Source organism: Neophocaena asiaeorientalis, unplaced genomic scaffold (genome assembly GCF_003031525.2).
Source record: "Neophocaena asiaeorientalis asiaeorientalis breed wild unplaced genomic scaffold, Neophocaena_asiaeorientalis_V1.1 scaffold404, whole genome shotgun sequence".
NCBI classification, from domain to species: Eukaryota; Metazoa; Chordata; class Mammalia; order Artiodactyla; family Phocoenidae; genus Neophocaena; species Neophocaena asiaeorientalis.
In genome coordinates, this window is record NW_020172589.1 from 2,188,881 (window position 1) to 2,209,931 (window position 21,051).

General features: G+C 37.6%; 1 protein-coding gene across 2 annotated transcripts in view; it reads left to right on the top strand.

Annotated features, from left to right (window-relative positions):
* Nucleotides 1–21,051, top strand: part of JAKMIP2 (janus kinase and microtubule interacting protein 2) — a 169,259-nt gene that overhangs the window by 117,764 nt on the left and 30,444 nt on the right. The window contains exons 4-15 of one of the 2 annotated variants that reach the window (XM_024738252.1): nucleotides 2,448–2,657; nucleotides 4,494–4,592; nucleotides 5,820–5,966; nucleotides 6,855–6,995; nucleotides 9,048–9,104; nucleotides 10,024–10,143; nucleotides 11,074–11,202; nucleotides 13,858–13,941; nucleotides 14,625–14,687; nucleotides 17,237–17,335; nucleotides 18,638–18,736; nucleotides 20,423–20,476. In XM_024738252.1, coding sequence (XP_024594020.1) covers nucleotides 2,448–2,657; nucleotides 4,494–4,592; nucleotides 5,820–5,966; nucleotides 6,855–6,995; nucleotides 9,048–9,104; nucleotides 10,024–10,143; nucleotides 11,074–11,202; nucleotides 13,858–13,941; nucleotides 14,625–14,687; nucleotides 17,237–17,335; nucleotides 18,638–18,736; nucleotides 20,423–20,476 — 1,302 coding nt within the window. The remainder of the gene's footprint in view (nucleotides 1–2,447; nucleotides 2,658–4,493; nucleotides 4,593–5,819; nucleotides 5,967–6,854; nucleotides 6,996–9,047; nucleotides 9,105–10,023; nucleotides 10,144–11,073; nucleotides 11,203–13,857; nucleotides 13,942–14,624; nucleotides 14,688–17,236; nucleotides 17,336–18,637; nucleotides 18,737–20,422; nucleotides 20,477–21,051) is intronic. The other variant, XM_024738254.1, reaches the window with a different exon arrangement.

Consider the following 21,051-nt stretch of genomic DNA (forward strand, 5'->3'; position numbering starts at 1 on the left):
ACGAAACATGTGATTTTCTTTGTACTGCAATACAGTGTGACTGTAAAATGTTGCCTTTGCTACACTTTCCAAATTCTTTATCTGCAATTCATACTATCGCATTGGTTGACAATAAAGACCAAACACAGTGCAGAAATATTGGTCTCTGCCCTGCCTTTGGTTTTTAAGACAACAATGGCTGATGAAGAAAGAATCAAGACTGTGAACTCTGGAGTCAGCAGGTAGGTAAGGAAGCTTACATTAAATATTTTTGCTTGTCGACGCTTTTAATGTAAAATCTACAAATATATCTACCTGTTGGTCTGCAATTTCTTCCATGATTTCCTTTCACCAGCACATTGCAGAAGCAGACATGAAATCCCTCTTAATAACAATGTAAAATCTAATCTGTCTGAAGATTGGTTCAAAAATTGGGTACAAACAGAAAAACAGGGGAAACTTTTTCATTAATACAGATGCACTTCATTTTTTCCTTCTAATCCTGTTCTTACTGCAACACCCAGTTTTATTTTTGGAACTGAAAAGGAGAGAAATGGGAGCTATTCTGTGTAGAAAATTTTCCCAGGGAATTCTGGTATGTACCCATCTAACTAGAAATTTGGAAGATTTTCAGTATTCTGAAACCAGAGTCCATATTTATAACCAGCATGCAATAGAGACTGCTTGACACTAGGTACTGGATAGTCTACAGAAAACCACTTTGGGAAAATGCTGGAAGGATAACCTTGGCATAAGTATAGCATAGTGCCAAATAGAATGGGCTCTAGGGTCATAAGACTGTATATTAAATCAGGCTTCATCATTTATTAGCCATATGACCATGAACAAGTTCTTAACCCTTTGGGTCCTCAGTCATCACCTGTGAAATGGTGATAACAGAACCTATATAATAGGATTGTTATAAAATTAGACAAGGTATGTAAGGCCCTGAATGCCTTGAATGTAGAAAAAGATCAATAACTTTCAGTTATAATGATGAGGCTGATTATATGGGTGCAATGGGGTGATTTCCCAGCCAGTTCAGTTATGTAGGGTACTTAAGAACCAAGTAAGAGCATGCAGATCTGGAGCTACAGTAAACTGGAAATGAACCATAGATGACAGATCTAACAAAGGAACGTGCTACTTAGATAAGAGTAACACTGGACTCAAGTTTCCTGCAAGGAGATAAAATGAAGACAATGCTTTTACTCCCAAATTAACAGGACAGCGTTTGATTACTTGCCAAGTTATCAGATGATGTCACAGCACCATGGCCTCCCAAAAATGATCTAAAATTTTATCCTGTGACTTGGAGGCAGTAGCTCACAGAGAGTTACATGTGGGAAGATGTGATTGTATAATACAGTTTCTGTTCCAAATATATATAAATATGTATTTTGGTCTTAGGAACACAGCAAAGAAAGATTTATACCAAGTGATTTGTTATATATAAGGAGACATTTTTATAAAGAGGAGAACAGTATAATATTGTTTGCATTAAATGTGTCTATTCTATTTCCATTTTTAAGATTCTCATGGAATATGATGAAATGAGAAGAAAGGTTTTACCTAATGGCTATGCTTTCTTCAGAGATTGTTTATAGATATTAACTTCACTAGCCCTCACCCAGGGATGGCAAAAAGTTTTCAGTCCAGTGGAACTCTGATCAACTGGTATCAAATGCTTTTGGCCTTTAGTTGAGAAGTATTTCTGAGGCCATGCCCAGGCTTAACAAAAATGAGTGTTGGAATCAATAAATATATCCCACAGATACAGGTGGGAAAATAGTAACTAATATTACCAGGTATTTTCTATTCCGGTTCTTGTCCCAACCATGATTTTCTGACTACAATAGTAAAATGGTTGCTAAGAACTGGCTGCTCTGAAAAATGGATAGGAATGGAAAGAACCATACAACATGAACCATGGAAGGACAAATTCACCACTTGAATGCGAACATATTGGCCTTAGGAAATGATGAGGCTACTGGAAATACTGTAGCTTCTTCAGTTACAAATGACCTGTTCATAGTTGTTACTGCTATTTAAACTGAACTCAAAAGTCATTCCCCCAAACAGGAGGTAACATCACACATTGTCCTGGGAAACATTGTAGTAGAATATTTAGCATCTGTCCATATTAACACTAATGACCTGTTTTAAAGTTAACTTTTGCTTTCCATATCCAACCAAACCAGACTGTTTCAAACAATATATTGAATCACAGCACCTACATAGGATATACTAGAGAGAAAAAATTACCCTCCTTGACACCTAATTAGTCTAGGATGGCAGTTCATTACATATTCTTGCCTTGTCTGACTCCTGAATTCAGTATACTTGTCATATTCATGATTTTTTTCCCTATATCAATCAGCAGAACAAAAGTTAAGCTCATACCATTGTAAAAATGCATTTCTTTGCAGCATTGTTAAATAAAATGTCATGGGTGTCATTTAATCCAGATGGATGAAATCAAAGCCAAGGACAGGATCATCTTTTCCCTGGAAAAGGAACTGGAGACCCAAACAGGCTATGTACAGAAACTCCAACTGCAGAAGGAGGCTTTGGATGAACAGCTCTTTCTGGTCAAGGAGGCCGAATGTAACATGAGCAGTCCAAAACGAGAAATTCCGGGAAGGGCAGGAGATGGCTCTGAACACTGCAGCAGTCCTGTAAGTCTATTCAAGTTGAAGTTAAAAACTCAGGAGTCATCTTTTATTTAGCGCCTAAGTTTTACTTTTCACTTACGCTCTTTTCCTGTTTACTACAGAGCAATCAATTCCACCTCCTACTATAAAACAAGCAAGTATCTTGGGAGCAGAGTTTTCTAAACTCATAGACAACAAAGTGGTCTGTACTGCATTAGCTGATCACAAGAGAATTACATATCTTTTAAAATCCTTTATAGAATTTTTCTAGCTGTGATACCCGTCCAAACATCAGCATATTATAAGAATCATAAATTAGATGAAAATACTTTGCCTCTTGCCAAGACTGGTCATTTTCCCTTGTGTGGACAATTGCATTGAAAATTGGTAAAAATGGTTATCATGTACAGGGGTCAAAATGTATAACTGTGTAAAAGACTAAACCATTTATAATCATCATCTGAAAGCTTCAAGTCTAATTGTTTGACACTTATTTTCCTGGAGTTTCCTCATTTTATATGAGAAATTATTTTCAGAAGTTTAGTGATAGAAATCAGCTTGCATATAGTTTACTTTCATATCTTATACCTTGCGAATTATTTAGTGCTAAAAAAGATGACAATGTATTTTTTAGGAGCAGAGGTAGGTTCCGAAGTAGTACTTAGAACTAACTAATAAATAATTTATGAATATATGTGTGTATATATATATATATGTATACATATATCCCAGTAGGTGGCGGAAAGAATACTGAACTAGGATTCAGCAGATGTAAGTTTTAGTTCTGTCACTGACACTTAGCTGCAGTGTAGTAAAATTGTCAAGAGAATGAGCTCTAGAGTCATACCCTTTAGTTTAAATCCTGGATCTGCTGTTTGATGCGTGACCTTAGGCAGATCCTTTGGCTGCTCAGAGTTTCCTCATCTGTAAAATAGAGGCAATAGTGGTACTCCACAGAGCTGGTCTAAGGTTTAGAAGAAAAGATATGTAAATATAGAACATAGTGTCTGGCACACAGCATCCGATACATATTAGTATAGACCTTGAACAACTTACGACCTCCCTGAATCTTACCGGTTCTGCTGAATCCTTTAGGATATTGTGAATCAAGGAATAGAGTGTGTGTGAAACTGCTTTGCCAACAGTACAGCACTATCAAAATGTAAGATGATAATGGAATTGCAAGTATATATGTCCTATGGACTCTAGAGCACAGACTTAATCTATGACTGCTGCGTGTGAAGTGATTCCATGACTATTATGCCAGTGGGGAAGCCAGCTGATCTGGGCAGAATCTACCAACGAAGTCTATCCTATAACCTACTGTCTTCTATACATGAAAGTAATGCACCAGCCTTCTGAGTCTGACCTTTTTCTCCAGGGTATGCAGGAATTTGCAAATCCCATCCCTATATCCTGCTCTATCCTCTCTTTGGCTAAGAGTAAGAGCAGGACATCTGTCTAGGCTTTGGGAAGCAATGTGCAGCCATGACACAAGGGATGAACCTCATGTAACCATGAACCTCATGTAATCACAGCGTGACCTTGGTCTCACAGCTCACAGATCTCATAAACTGATCCAACCATGTACCACTTCCTTTGCCAGGAGCCAGGGCTCCAGGGAGTATCTGCCACATGGAATTCATTTACAATTTCAAACAGGCTTGATCTTAAACCCAAGCAGAGAGTATTGGGGATTGGAATAGGGTAAATATTTACGCTTCTCTGAATAAGAGAACATTTTACTCTCAACTCATGAACCAAATGAAAGGAACCAAGCCTATTACTTTTATGAGCAGTATTCTAAAATTTTGTGAAAAGTATTATTGAAGAAATAATAATTTTAATTTTCACGTGTAGGATTTGCGAAGAAATCAAAAGAGAATAGCTGAGTTGAACGCCACTATAAGAAAATTAGAAGACAGGAATACCTTGCTTGGAGATGAACGAAATGAATTGGTGAGTTCTAAGCAAATTTATTTTATTTTATTATTTTTTAAACATTTTGTTATAGTAGTATATACGATGTTATATAAGTATAGCACAATAAAGAAAAGTGCACAAGTAATAAAGGTATGGCTCAGTAAAAATGCCCAATGTGAAGCACCCATATAACCACTACCCAGATGAATAAGTAGAAGATTACCAACATCTCAGAACTTCCCCTTTGTGTGACCTCTTTCAATCACCATCCTTCTAAAGTTAACCACTATACTGAATTCTCTCACTATAGATGTCTATCGCCATTTTTAAAACGTGTTGTAGGGAATTCCCTGGCGGTCCAGTGGTTAGGGCTCAGCACTTTGACTACTGGGGCCTGGGTTCAGTCTCTGGTTGGGGATCTAAGATTCCCGCAAGCCGTGCAGCCCAACCAACAACAACAACAAAATGTGTTGTAAATGGAATCATATGATAATTACTCCTTTGTGTCGGACTTTTTTGCTCAGCATTACATTGGTGAGGGTCATCCACTGTGTTGCATGTAGAATTCATTTATTTTCACTTTCTATCATATTCAGTTATATACGATATAAGTATATATTTATTGTAAAAGTATAAACAATATATGATATGTATATACAATTATATGTTAAATATATATATTCATCTATTGTTAATGGACATTAATGTTGTTTCATAACAATTTATAGCTGTTAATGGTGCTGCTACATGTCCTGGTGAGAAAATTTGCTCATGTCTGGGGGGAATATATGAAGGAGCAGAATTACTGGATCATAGAGTATGCATGCAGTCAGCTTCAGCAGTTGCTACCAGTTTTCCACAGTTGTCTTAATAGCCACATTTCCCCCAACAATGTATGAGAGTTGTAGTTTCTCCATGTCTTTGTCAACATGCAAAGATAATTGGTCATTTTGGTGGGTGTGAGGTATATTCTTATTGTAGGATTTTCAATTTTATTTTCCTTCTCACTAATGAGGTGGAGTAACTTTTCAAATATCTATTGGCCTTTTGGGTATCCTGTGTGATTTGCCCTTTGTCTTTTGCCCATTTCCTCTTGTGCGTTCATTTTCTTATTAGTATTAGGGATTTTTTACGTCATTTTTGGATGTTTGTGTTTAAAATATGCTCTGTGCCTTACATTTTACATTCTTTTTGGTGGCTCTTGGTATAATGAAGTCATTTTCAGCCTCTAAACACAAGGGACACATTGTCATGTCTTCCCAGTTAAAACGCGTGCGGGAAACCGAAAAACAATGTAAACCTCTTCTGGAAAGGAACAAGTGCCTCGCCAAGAGAAACGATGAACTGATGGTGTCTTTGCAGCGCATGGAAGAGAAACTAAAAGCCGTTACCAAGGAAAATTCAGAAATGGTGTGTACCACAGACTCTGCAAAACTGCAGCTTCTTTCTTTTTATTACTCTGTTAACCTAACTTCCTGGTCTTTCCCAGTTTATTTTTAAAATACAATGCTATTTGTGAAAGCTTAGATTTTTCCCTTATGTAAGCAAGGAACACATAAGGAAGAAATCAAGAGAAGGTTGCTGGCTTTGAATTTTGTGGGGTTTCTAAATTTTGCAGAATGATGAGAGTACTTCCAGGAATCTGTACACTCTCCAAAAGCTCCAAAATAGAGAAGCAGAGTTTCAACCTAGCTCCTCAGCCACAGAAACCTCCTTCCAAGATAAACAAGGTCCTACTGTATAGCACAGGGAACTATATTCAATATCCTGTGATATTCCAGAATGGAAAAGAATATGAAAAAGAATATATATATGTATAACTGAGTCACTTTGCTATACAGCAGAAATTAACACAACATTGTAAATCAACTAAACGTCAATAAAACTTTTTTAAAAATTAATAAAATAAAAAAAATAGAAACCTCCTTCCAGGAATTTCACTAACGTGCACTTTGTGGAACCGTACAGTGGGTACCCCACATCTCCTAAGATCTTGCATAGTAACTGAGAACAGATGCCATCATTTTCATCATATATAGAGGTGACGTGCTAACGTACTCCTTCACAGACTTCCCGTCCTGCTGTAGAGATCTTCAGACATTCCCAATGATTTCCACCTATTACAGAAGACAAAATGTACTTGAGGGTGTTAGTTGGTGTGTGTGTGTGTATTGAAGCTGGGCCATTTTCACATTTAGCTGTAGCCTCATAAAGTTTCTACAGATATTTTATGTTAACCACTGAAGTTTGGGATTTTCAAAGTCTCCACTTGCACTTTCTTTTTTTTTTTCAACCCAGAGAGAAAAAATTACATCTCATCCACCCTTGAAGAAATTAAAATCTCTGAATGACCTCGATCAAGCTAATGAAGAACAAGAGACAGAGTTTCTAAAACTTCAGGTCATTGAACAACAGAACATTATTGATGAGCTCACAAGGGTAGGTCTTGATTAATCTATAAACTCTAAGCTGTTTCCAAGGACAAGTAGCCAAGAAATCAACATACACTAGAAGCAGTTAATAATTTTGGTAACACAAATAATAGCTGCAAAGCACATTAAAATAATTCCCAAATGCATTATAATGTGAGTAGGTGGATTGTGTGATGTATCTTATAATTCCTTTCCAGTATCAAGATTCTGAGGCTCAGAGATTAAATACTTTGCCTACAATAACAGGATCATAGGTCTCTTGTTTCCCAACACCTGATTCAGTGTCTGGCGCATAGTGGTAGTTTAATAAATATTTGTCGAATAAACAACAATATCATAATGACATAACAGCTGAAATTCCAGTCCAGATCTTCTGACTGTGACTTCAGTACCTGCTGAAGTAGGTAAAGCAGTTGTTACTCCCATCTGCATCTGGCTGAGGCCTGTGTTACCTACAACTTTGGGCTGAGACCTGTATACGCGTTTGGGTTTTCCTCTTTGCCTCTGTCTTTATTCTGTGAATGACATCTGTGATCACTCTTCAGGACCAAGCCAAGGCTTACAGAGGTGAACTAGTGATGGGGGAGTTTGAAGCAGTAGTCTCCAGAGTAGGTGAGCAAGATGATTTACTGCCGTTGAGGGAAGAAAAGATTATAAATTCTGCTTTATAATTATTTATGGTTCACCTTTTTAAAAGTTTCCATGTTGAGTGTATGTTATAATGCATATGTTACATTTGGAGGGTCATCTAAGTATAAATTTTTAAAGTTTTGGATATATTAAGGTTGCATGATCAAATTACTTTTACTTATAAAGGTGAAAGATCAAAAAAGTTAACACCACTGGCTTAACCAGATTATTTCTTAAACATGCGCTTCAAAGCTCTATGCCCCTCACTTCACTTCCACATCCTTAATAACTCATAAATCTCACAGGTTCATTAGTCCAGGAATTTGCTTGGCTTTGAGTATCCTGAGTTTAAGCTAAAAGTTTCTTACAGAATTTTGAGGCATGTCCACTAGACTTTCAAGAAGACATAAGTGTCATTTATTCCATCCACTTTTTTAAAAAGTATTTATTTATTTATTTATTTGGCTGCGTCGGGTCTTAGTTGTGGCACACGGGATTGTCGTTGCAGCGTGTGGACTTCTCTCTAGTTGTGGTGCACGGGCTCCAGAGCACGCAGGCTCAGTAGTTGTGGCTTGTGGGCTCTGTAGTTGTGGCACAAGGGATTGCCCTGCAGCATGTGGGATCTTAGCTCCCAGACCAGGGATCGAATCCGTGTCCCCTGCATTGGAAGGCAGATTCTTAACCATTGGACCACCAGGGAAGTCCCTCCATCCACTTTTGAATTTGTACAGTAAGTATATGGAGTATTTAGCAGGTGGACACCAAAGTCCCAGGATATCTCCTTTCACAAAAAGAATGAATTAAGAAATCGATCGTTATTTCTAGATATTCTTTGAATTTCCCAGAACATTCTAACGAGGACTACCCCCCATCCAAAAAAAGAAAACACTAGATGATTCCAACCAAGCAGATACCCTGTCCCATTTTCAGAGGCTACAGGTGAGAACAAGGATCCAAGCATAGTCAAAAGATAGCTTTCTATACTTTTCAAGTGATTAAGTGAAAAGAATGTTTTATTCTTTAAAATAAAATAATATTTTTTTCCACACCTAAATTTAAAATAATTTGGGATCTGAGAAAATTGAAGAATTGTGCTTTGGGAGAACATGAATGACTATTTTGTTCTTGATTTCAAGTATAACACACTTGAAATCCAATTAGCAACACAGTGTACACAGTGTACTTCCTGACTGTGTGGCTCTCAGATCCACATAATCAGGAAAGGTTGTAGAATATCCTTCCTTTGAAAATACTTAAGTATCAAACCCAAAGTTGCCAGAATTTACAAAACATAATCTTATTTTAAATAGAAATATGTAATGCCTCAGGGGAAAAACAACTCTGTCTTTGGGGAAAAAAAAAACCCCAAAACCCTACGGGGAGATATGTACCAACTCAAGATCTGAAAAGTCGTTAATCTATTTTCCAGGACCGGGAAAAGCTCATTCGTAGGAGAAAGCATAGAAGAAGTTCCAAGCCAATTAAGGTAATGAGAAAACTAGGTTATCAGGCTTTTGCCACACACATAGCCAGAGAAGTGAGGCTTGCCAAGGAATCTTCCTGCAAAGATGTGATAAATCACATGTTCCTGAATTGCAGCAAACCCTGGGGTTTATCTGCCAGAAGAAAACCTCTTCTCTTGACAGTTCTCAGAAGTCCAAAAATGATTGCGTTGTGGATCTTAACCTGAAAGGATTTGCTTTAATATGAGTTCCTCTTAGTGAAGAAGCCACTAGGTTTGACATAGAAAGGGTTATCTGACAAGCTGGAGAGTCACACTCCAAGAACATGAAAGAGATAATTATTATTTGATGTCTCCCCTGAATAATATTAGCATCTGGTACCCATCCTATAATTGATTAATATATTTTCATTATTCACATGGGCAATATTATTGATAATGATACTCTCAATCCATGAATATCTGTATAGCCTCTTATAATCCACAAAGTTTTGTTATTTAATTTGTCAATGTGTTTCATTTTTGCTTTTAACAATTGCATCATTTGATTTGGATGTGGAATTAGATGATATGAGTTGATAATCCCTTCCCATAGATGCCTGGACTTTCAGAATTCCTTAATTATATTTTAAATACTGGACAGAGTAAATGACATAAAATCATCATGGTATAAAATGTAACATAAAAGAGGATACAGTGTTTTTATGAAGAGCCCAAATATTAATGAATCTTCCTCTGAAATATCAGAAGTGAAATAACGTAGGACAAACATTTATTGGAATTATTGTGTTCATGCCTAATATGTTTATTTCATCAAAGAAGCATTAAAAGATCTATGTCTTCTCTGTTCATTTGCATGTTTGCCAGTTGACAGTGCTTTAATAATATGTTGACTTTCCCCACTGTTAGTTTTATTGGTAAATATGTACTGTCCCTCCATTAGAGGCCTGTTTTGGACCCATTTATTGGCTACGATGAGGACTCCATGGATTCAGAAACATCATCCATGGCCTCATTTAGAACAGACCGAACACCAGCTACTCCTGATGATGACTTGGATGAAGTAAGCTTTTTCACTTCTCTCTCCTTTTGTGATATTGTCACCACATCTTTCCTTGAAGGGGGAGAAAAACCTTTTTATCTGCTTTATGAACAGCTCATAATCTCATAATAGTGACCAATTTTGAGACTGTGCTTGACTTTGTTACCTCTTAGAAATAGCTTCACCTATGTTATGTAGCCCTTGTAGAAACTTCTCTGAAGTTCAGCTCTGTAACTTGAAGACTTCTTTCAAAATAAAATTATTCTCCCAGATTCTTCATCCAGAGGAGGCGTGAACCAAAGAAGAAGCTTAGAGGAACAGCTTTTAAATAAGTCTAAGACAGTGTTTAGCCAAGTTTCTTTGTTTGCCACCTTCATCTGAACTATCTAGGGGGTTCAATTACCATGAAAGTTCCTGGACCACACAGCTCCTGACTCAGGATCTTGAGGGTGGAACCTCCAAATCTGCATTTTTCACAGAACGCCTTGATGATTGTATTATGCTCTGAAGTTTGGGACCTAACACTGTAAAACTACGTTTTTATAATTTATCTGGGGAAGAAGTTGTTAGATATGAATGTATTGAAAGGAACTGAAACTAAAACTCTGATTACCATCTCCTCAAATTTGGATCCAAAATCTGGGTGTACATTTTTCTCATTTGGATCCAAAATTGTCTGTAATCCAAGCCCAAATGGGTAATAATCAGAAAGGTATAAATAAGCAAATGCTTATCTTATTAATGAATACTTAAATATTTCTGAAATGCGCATCTGGAAAGTGTCATAGTATTTGTGCCCATACACATACTTTAAAATTAAGAATAAAAGCACATAGAATTCAATATCATACAAACCTTTATTTCTCTTTAAAAAATGGACAAATGCTAATATTTCACATTGAACACAGGACCTGAACATAATTATTTTTCGACTTTTTTTTTAACCTCAAGAGTCTAGCAGCTGAAGAATCTGAGCTACGATTCCGACAATTAACAAAAGAGTACCAGGCTCTCCAAAGAGCCTATGCCCTCTTGCAGGAGCAGACTGGAGGCATCATTGATGCTGAAAGAGAAGCCAAGGTTAGTGTACATCTGGGAGAGTGCCCTGAATAGGCTTGCGACAGTCATAGCATAAAAGTATTGCAGACATAAAAGTACCAATAGGGTAGCTTTCTCTGTACCCTTCTCTCCACTGCAGTTTTGAACTGCTTTATCTTTTATGTCAACAAACCTTGGATCTAGAGACATTAGAACCAGCTTAGATCGATGCTTTTGTTCCTTTAAAGATAGTTGAGTACATAATTCTTATTTTTGCTATTTGAAAACTTATATTTTCAAAGCTAAACAATGGTGAATTTTGGTAATCCATGTTTTTTAGTTTCTTGCTTAATAAAAAAGAAAACTTTTATCTTTCTAAAGCAATGGTTAGCCAGTTCTTTTTCTTAGTTAATAAGTGCACAGCATTACATTGACAGCTTACTGAGAATTGTCACTAACAATATCTCACTTAACCCTTGTGCCAGCCCCCTAAGGTGGGTATTTTATAAAAGAGGAATTTGAGGCTCAGAGAGGTTAATTGAATTGCCCCAGATCACACAGCTAATAAATGCAAAATTGGGATTCCAAGTCATATCATACTGGGTCAGTTGTTTTTTCCATTATGTTGCAACTGCCTCTCATAAGTCTGTTTTTTAAAAAAGCCACATACAGTACTAATACTTGACATTTATTGAGTTGTTGCTGTGTTTTAGGCATTGTACTGAGTACCTTATATGCATTATCTCATGTAATCCTAAAACAACTCTATGAGTTAAATGCTATTATTAACTCCTTTTTACAGGAGAGGAAATAGTAGCCTAGTAGAAGTTAAATGTAGCTTAGTTAGGTTAAAACCAGGGTATGTAGCTTAGATGAAAGCTAGGATATGAACCTCGTCTTTCTGAGTTCAGTCATAACCACTATGCCATAACTTCCTTATAGGTTAGTTTACTTGGGGCAAGAAAGAGTGTGACCATCCAGTGATTTTATCCTACTTCCTAATTAGAAGGCCTACAATGTACTGAGGAGTGTTGTAGGAACTACTGTTAGTTGGTTAGTGGGAAAGGATAGATATTATAGCTATATTTTAAATGGTAGCATACATACATACATGCACATACACATACATAGAGAGCAAACATTAAAGAAAACCGACCGTGATTTGGAATAGACACGTAAGCAATCATTAGGAAGGGATGTGTGTGTGTGTGCTTTCATGTCTGTGCCCTAATACTGTAAGAGTTGTGGATTCCTTTATCAGTATTTACTACCCATTCTTAGCAGCGTAGGATTGGTCAATTGAAATAATAGCATATGCCTTGTTTTTTGGAGAGGTGATGACATAGAACCCAGTTCTCTTTCTCTAGTCTCACTTTCCCATCAAAATACAGGTTTAGCATTGTTTATGGCCATTAAAGTAAGACAACTTAACTATTCTGAGCAAAATAGTCTAAAACAAATCAAGATGTTGGGAAAAGAGTAGTAAATTCAAAGAAAGTAGAAATGCAAAAATAGTTAGTATAGATGAAAAAGTATCAGTGAAAACAGAAGACCTAATCACTTCAAGACAAGGCAAAAAAATAGGTTATACTCAACACCCATTCAAAGTTAAAATAGTTCTTTTTTTTTTTTTTTTCCGGCTGCGTTGGGTCTTCGTTGTGGTTCACGGGCTTCTCTTTGTGGTGGATTCTAGTTGCAGAGCACGGGCTCTAGGCACACGGGCTTCAGTAGTTGTGACACACAGGCTTAGTTGCTCCGAGGCATGTGGGATCTTCCCGGACCAGGGATCGAACTCGTGTCACCTGCTTTGGCAGGTGGATTCTTAACCACTGCGCCAACAAAGTTAAATTAATTCTTAACAAACGAAGCTTGGAATTTTTTAACCTGGTAAAGAAGCTAACACTAAATATAATACTTAACAGTCCAAAGAAATATTCTCCTCACAGCGAATAATAAGAAAAGAATACTTATCATCACTGATTTTGTTCAACTTTGTTGAACCTATCCAGATCATAAGACAAGGAAAAAAAATATCTGTATGACCAGAAAACAAAAAAAGCTATTTTTCACAAAAAGTAGGATCATATTAAGAGAGAATACAAGTGAATCTAAAAAATTACTAGGCTAAATGAAGTAAGGTTGTTTCATACAAATCAGTGTCCCAAACTGCTGATGTGCACACATGTGCGGGCACACACAAAACACATGATAGATACATATATACATACCTACATACATAGATTTGGATTTAGATTTAAATATAGGGCACAAAGTTGGCTTCAAAAGAACAGAAGGATTTTGAGGAGGCAAAATGGGAGAAGGCTTTCCAGAAGGGGAAGTCGTTCAAATAAAGAGAGAAGCTGAGAGGTACAAGGCATATTTAGGAAACAAGGAGATCACCAGCAGGTAAGGGATGGACCCTGCATTGATAGTGGTGGGAAAAGATTGGAAATACAAGAGAAGTTCTCGAATCCTAAGCTAAACAGTTTGAATTTTAACCTGATGGTAAAGGGAGCCACTGAAAATTGTACACAGAGAATTTAGGTTGTAAAAATAGATTGAAAATATTCTTTGGTGATAGAAAATTCTTTTTTTTTTTTTTCCTCAATTGTTGAGTTCTAATCAAGGAACATGAGGGGAAGAAAAATTTTGAGTTGCCATTTTACGTACTGAGTTCTGGAATTTTGATTTCACTAGGCTCAAGAGCAACTCCAGGCAGAGGTGCTAAGGTATAAAGCCAAAATTGAAGATCTGGAAGCGACTCTGGCTCAGAAAGGGCAGGTAGGCATTTGGTTGCTCCCACTTCTGCAGATGCAGACAATTCAAACTGACCTTCCTCTAGATCACCCTGTGCATGGGCCCATCCAGGACACGGCTTGGCTCTCCACAGTGACCTTTCTCAAACTGTGTCAGAATGTTCAACTCTCTGTTTCTGTCCCTGGTGTTTGGTTGGCCAGAGTGTGAACCCACCTACAACAGTGAATGAGGCTGGGCAAGAGAGAGAATGCCAGAGGAAGAGGAGCCCTGTACACATAGCCTAGAGTGGTCATGAGCTGCTAAGACCAAGACCCACCCCTCAAGCTGCATTCTTTGCCTCTATGCTACATTTATGGTTCTGCATTTTAATGTTTTCCATCCATATGTATCTAGCCTGTGTGCATTCTGACCCTTTTCACTTTTTGCCTGTGTGGTCACTTCTGAGTCCCCAGAAGGCTGGTCCTGGATTATTCAGACTTAAAAAGATAGGGATAGTGAGTGACAATAAAAAGGGGGTTAAATTTTCCCGGCAACTTTGGCCCCAATGTCTTGGAATGAGGAGCAGGCCGGGGTGGGTGTCATTTACCAGTCGTTGGCAGGCAAACAATCCGGGTGGAGAGAAGACGGCTCTGGCAAAGTGGTTTGACGACACACGCTCTTTCATGCCACTCTGAAATGCTGACTGCGCGATATTCTTTGTCAAACAGGATTCACACTGGGTAGAAGATAAACAACTTTTCATTAAGAGAAACCAGGAGCTTTTAGAAAAGGTATGTGGGGCGCAACACCCTAGTGGGGCAGAGGAGAGAATGATGAGAGATCCAGGAGCAGCAGGGGGTCCTCTCAGGAGTGGCACAGGGGCTAGGGGACGGGGAGGCTTTTCTGGCGCTGTGCTCCCCTCTGCTGAGTGCCCAACTGCATCTCTGTCACTGCCATCACCATCAGTTGAGTGGCACGTGGTGTGCATGGCTCTGCGCTGGGCGTTGTGCCGACTTGAAAGGATGTGATCCCTGAAACCTATTGATTTGTTACCCATATATATATACTGTATATGTACTGTACGTATATATATATATATATATATATATACACACACCCACACATGCACACATCCTATGTGGTTGTCCATCTACAAGAGCACCCTGTGAATAGGACCTGTTATTTTGTGCAAGGACCTGCTGCAACCTAGCATAGACTGTGTTCTTACTGTTAATTTTTTGCTAATGTTCGCTGCTTGTTTGTTTATTTTTTATGAAAGAACATTTCAAAAGATGCATCCAGAGCACAAAAGAGCATTTCCAGGAGGTTGGAACAAATCAAGATGCAAAGGCTTGGTTTCGGCCCAGTAGATAGAATTAATTTGGGTTAGCTGAACATAGACTTTTGATTAGGGGCAGTGAAATACAACAGAGATCATTTTAAGTTCAAACGTGGCTTTTCCTTTGGTATTTCCCTTTGATGATGTGAAACGATTACAAAATAATCTCATATTATTCTTGACAGAAAGAGAATTTGAAAGCCCATTTGAAAAAGGGAAATAATTCTGTAGGGTGATGTAGAGTTATATAGAAATTATTTTAGGATTGTTTCTGCCAATCTTCACTAGCCTTGACAAGTAATAAAAGTTAACTGCAACACCCTGGTAAGCATGAAAAGGTAAAGAAGACGCTTGTCCTCCCCTCCCTCTGGTCCTGTCTCACTTTCTATATGATGAGAGACAGAGCTGATGTATAGAAGGGGGGTGGGTGTTCCAGGATTGAGGACTGGTACTCTCAGAAAGGTTACGGGTTCCTATAAAGAAACTTTATGGACATTAGCCCTGGTCTATGAATTGTAGCCACCTGTGAACCACTAATATTATGGCTAGTGCTAACCACCAGAGCCAGGCATCTCCCCAAATATCCCATCTCTGATGTCAATCCAAGATTCTAGGAAATAGTCAACTTCTAAAAACTTTCAAAAGTTTACTAGACCACAAAAATCTAGTGGAAAAAACTTGAGTTGGCTACATAAATTAATGTTACATAGTATCTCACTTTCCCCCATCTTTATTTTTCTATAATTTTTCTATATCAGGAGACCATGAGAAAAAGAAGATTTTAGTAGTCTCCAAGATACCCAGTAATAAGTGTTATTACACTTATTTATCATCTAAAAAATAACTCCCATTATGTCTTCTTTCTGATTTTCTTTGGTCTTGATTTCTTTGGGCTAAAAGGGGAATTTTTTGAGCTCAGGCTTCTAAGAGTAAAAGAAAACCAAAGTGACAATAAAGCTAAACATTCTACTTCAGTGTTTATCCTTGAGAAAGTAAGATTCACCCTACATTAAAAAGCCCCTGATTTTTTATTTCTAAATTCAAGATTTTAAAGTTACTGTACAGAAGGCCCACCCACACAGCTAATATCGAAGGCAGCCCCAAACCTATTGCAAATCATGGAAATGTTCTGATCCCTTGTGGACATGGGCACTGTGTACAGGGCAAGGCAGGTTTGTACACAACTAACTTAATTCCATGCTTCATCAGGTTACACTAGATGTCCTACAGGAAAGCCCTATGGGAAAACAGAAGGGAGAGTTGTCACTTTGGATTAAGGAGCCAGGGGAAGGCTCTTATGGTAGGAGACATCAAGGAAGTATAGGATTTCCTCATGTAGAAAAGGGAGTGGGGGAGCCCTTTTCAGGCAGAGGTGAGCACAGACAGAGCTCCTGGAGTAACCAGAACATAGGGTAGATCTGGGTTTCTAGATTCAAGTGTATGTGATCACATGTGAGTGTGTGTGTGTGTGTGTGTGTGTGTGTGTGTGTGTGTGTGTGTAGACATGACAGTGATAACACCTAAATCTGGTGAGCAGATTCTTAAGGTTTTTGAATTCCATTGAGGACTTCAGCTTTATTTTGCACGTAACTAGAATTCAACAAACTTTTGTGTAGGATCAGAGCTGTTTTAAAAAAATATTTCTTCAACAACTTGTAACTCCAGAAATAAGAGGTGTCAGTCTCCATTATTTGCACCATTAAATCTAGTTCTTGGACACTGTCCCAGACAGCAAGGGACAGATTCACTATTCATAGGGTCCCTAGACTTTATCTCAATGAATGGAGGCATCCTCCAGTATTTTCTTCTATGACCCGAAAAACTCAACCAAAGGATAAATAGAGGGAAAACCAAAGATTTATTTTATTCACATCTACTTGGGACTTTTTTCATGGTCTAGACGATTTATTCACCGTGTAAATGAATGCTGTCCATGCTTGCTTTGCAAAGTTGTAGATGCTTTTCGCAATGTCCACCTAACTTGAGGATTTACTTTATCAGATAGAAAAACAAGAGGCAGAAAATCACCGGCTCCAACAGGAACTGCAGGATGCCAGAGACCAGAATGAGCTGCTGGAGTTTCGAAATCTAGAGCTAGAAGTAAGGAAATGATGATAATGATAATAAAAATATTAACATGCACTGAACCCGTTCTTTGTGTGAGGTACTAGCTTAAGCATTTCAGATACATACTCTCGTTGGACCTCACAACCACAACCCAGATTTGATAGATGAGGCAACTGAGGTTAAATAACTTGCCCAAGTCCTGTGACTAGTACGTGGTGAAGCACTGATGCAACTCAGAATTGTCTGTTCAGATACTGTACTTTACAACACTGTTGCCTTTATGAACAAGGCTAATGAATAATTTTTAAATAATTTGAATAATGTATTTCAAACTTTATCAATATTTCATTGCTTTTAAATAATCATTTCCATCCTTCATTGAATTCTGACTCAGGAAAATATTACTTCAAGAATTATATTTTAAAATGTACTATATACACAAATATTTTATTGGTAGACCCTTGAATCTGTAAGTAAACTTTTTATTCTGTAATGCATTATGCAAAAGGCTAAGAAGCAAGGTAATTTGTTTTAGGAAATAATTTGTTTAATTTGACCAAGTTTCAGTCTTTGTTTTTAAGTAAAACATATCAATCAAATCAGATTTTGATTGTATCATGGAGAATCTGGCGTAGGGTCTGGTTGAATGTGCATGATATGTAAAGGATAAGAAAATTTTCCGTTTGATTTCTTTGTTATTTCGCCAACAATTTCTTCTGAGGTTATTTTACATTAGGTTTGGATAAAGCTAGTAGTTGGTATGCTTCAGTGAAGAAGAGTTAAGTCGTCTTTGGTAGCCCACAAATCTTACTAATAAAGCTTGAGTGGATTGAATATGCAAAAGACCATGAGCTGCCATAAAACTTCATGGTCAGAAGAACATTCTTTGTGATACCTGAAAGCTCTAAATATTCATGTAGTTTAAAATGGAACTCCACTTCCCACATTTCCTTGATCCAAAAATGTGCAAAACTGGCTGCGGAGTGGCTGGGCCCACGAGCCATGGCCGCTGGGCCTGCGCGTCTGGAGCCTGTGCTCCGCGGTGGGAGAGGACACAGCAGTGAGAGGCCCGCATATCGCAAAAAAAAAAAGAAAAAAATTTGCAAAACTGGATGACACCATGTTAAATTCTTCTCCCACATCTCTTAGTTGACTTATCAGTTCTTTTCCATTAAATTCAAGCATGAAGATCTTGAGTTCGATTTTTTTTTTTCGCCAAATGGCACATTGATAAGCTGCTGAAATAGCATAGAGGCCACAGACAACTGGTTTAGTGATTAATCAGTTGTTGCTTTTTTTTTTTTAATTCCCACATATTCTTCACTGTATTTCAAGGAAAGAGAGAGACGATCCCCTCCATTTAATCTGCAAATTCACCCATTCTCAGATGGTGTGAGTGCTCTACAGATCTACTGTATGAAAGAAGGTGTCAAGGTAGGCAGATGTTTCCCTGTGTATGTTGTAGACAGAAAAACTGGGAATTGGAAAAGGGGAGGTTGTTTGTGACTGTTTTGTCTTTCGGTCACTGGTTGTCATTTTGATGCAAACTATGTAGGAACTGAAAATAGTCACATCTATGGGAAAATCGACAGAACATACACAAAATAAATGTGTGACAGATGTATGAATGGTAACAGCAAAAAAAAACAAAAACAAAAAACTAGGAAGCCATGATTATTTAGAACAGTAACATAAAGATTGATACAGAATCAAAATATTAAGATAATTACCCTTGATTATCTGGAAGAAATATTAAATAAATTCAATATTTTAAGAAACATATCTCAAGGATGCCAGATAAAAAGGTATTTGTTGAGTCCCTTTGTTGTGCTGTTCTAACTGCTATGGAATTCATCATCTTGGAATTTCAGTACTAAAAGAAAGCTTGAAATCATCTTGCCCACCATCTTTTTTGATATGGGTGTTTTAGGGAGGATTTCACTTTTGGAAGGCCTTGGGGATTATAACATGTTGCTCACTTAGACAAAATATAATTTCATCTTTAGTGATATTGGAATACATTTTAAATATTAAGGTCGAGTGGAGGTGGCTCCATCTCCTGGAAAATATATTGTCCTTCAATGTAACAGAATCACATAGTGACTGACTATTCCAGTGGTAAGGCTAGGAAGCCTCCCGCTGTTCTCCTTACCTTCTGCATGGCCCTTCCTGTTCCCACTCTGAGCTGCCAAATATACCTGCTTTAGTTGCTTTCTCTCTACCTCTGAGTTGAGCTAGACTTCTGTATTTCTGGCAGTAGGGATCTGCTAAACTGTTAACTGAACCTGAGTAAAAGGAGAAAGTGGTACTAATGTGGGGGAAATTAGGTCGAAAATTGTGCTTCTTTGACTTCTGTTTTAAACCACTCTCATGTTGTTTAAACTTCTGGCCTTCCTGGGCTGCCTGAAAATTTGTAAACCAAAGCAATTTTTTGATTCAACTCTAATTCAATGAGAAGCACTTTACTTTGTCTTTTCCTTAGATGTTTTGTTTTTAGATAAATCACAAACAACCTAATCAGTGCATGTAGTTTATATACAAGGGAACTCTTTTAAATGGAGTTCAGCTGCTTCAAATTGACTCAGGGACTATAATAAAAATTAGCTGTTTTCCATAGGATGGAATTAATGCTAAACACCTAAAAAATAGAACTGCTCTGTAGTTTTCTATGTGGCAGTCAAAATCTCAACCAGGTCAGAATTCCATTAATTAGAATGAAATTGGTTGGTTATTTAAATTTCTTTCCTGTTACTTTTCTTAATACTTGAAATCTACCACAGTTGAAACAATTTTCAACAATTATAAGAAAAAAAGTTATTGAGCAAATCCTGAGTCCTTAGTACATCCTAGACGCTTTCATGTACAATCTCTTTATCCTCAAATCAGCCTATGAAGAAAGTATTTATTTTGCAGTTGGCGAAATTGAAAATGCACTGTTAAGTAGTTTTCCCAGGTTCACACAGCTTATAGGAAGCAAAGTGGAAATGTAAAACCAGCTGTGCCTGATGGAAAACAAACCAAGGAAGAGCAGGTCTCAAAATGTCCTCTCTAACTCAAGGTTCAGGCAGGCACTGATAGAATGGTAAGCCACGACTTGAATGGATCTCCTTGATTTTGCAGGATGTGAACATCCCTGATCTCATAAAGCAGCTTGATATCTTGGGTGATAACGGGGTAAGTCATGAATTGATTAAGTACAGTAAAGATATGCATTTGCCTAAAGAGAAGCAAGAAATACTTGCCAATGCATTACGTGTAAAACAGTAGCAAGTGAAGGGAACTATACTCAGTATTTTGTAATAACCTATAAGGGAAAAGAATCTGAAAATGTAGCTATACACATATATATACATGTATATATGTAGTTATACATATATATGTGTATAACTAAAGCACTGTGCTGTACACCTGAAACTAACACAACATTGCAAATCAACTATACTTCAATTAAATAAATAAATAGAAAAAAACAAAAAAATAATAGCAAGTGAGACAGCAGGTTCACTTAAGCATGCGGCTTCTGGAAAAGAATCAGCAGTCTATCAAACCACTCAGCTGAGGGATTGTAAGGATCTCTGGAAGGTAGTGGCAGAAGTGGGAACTGGTAAGGTGCTTTTCATGCGCAGGTTTCAGGTTTGAATGCCAATGGAGTGTGCTAATTACCTTCTGACTGTTGCTGGGAGGTATGGGGGTGAAATTAATCAGTCATGCAGTTGCAAATGCTGCTAAACAGTAGGGTTGGTGGCAGC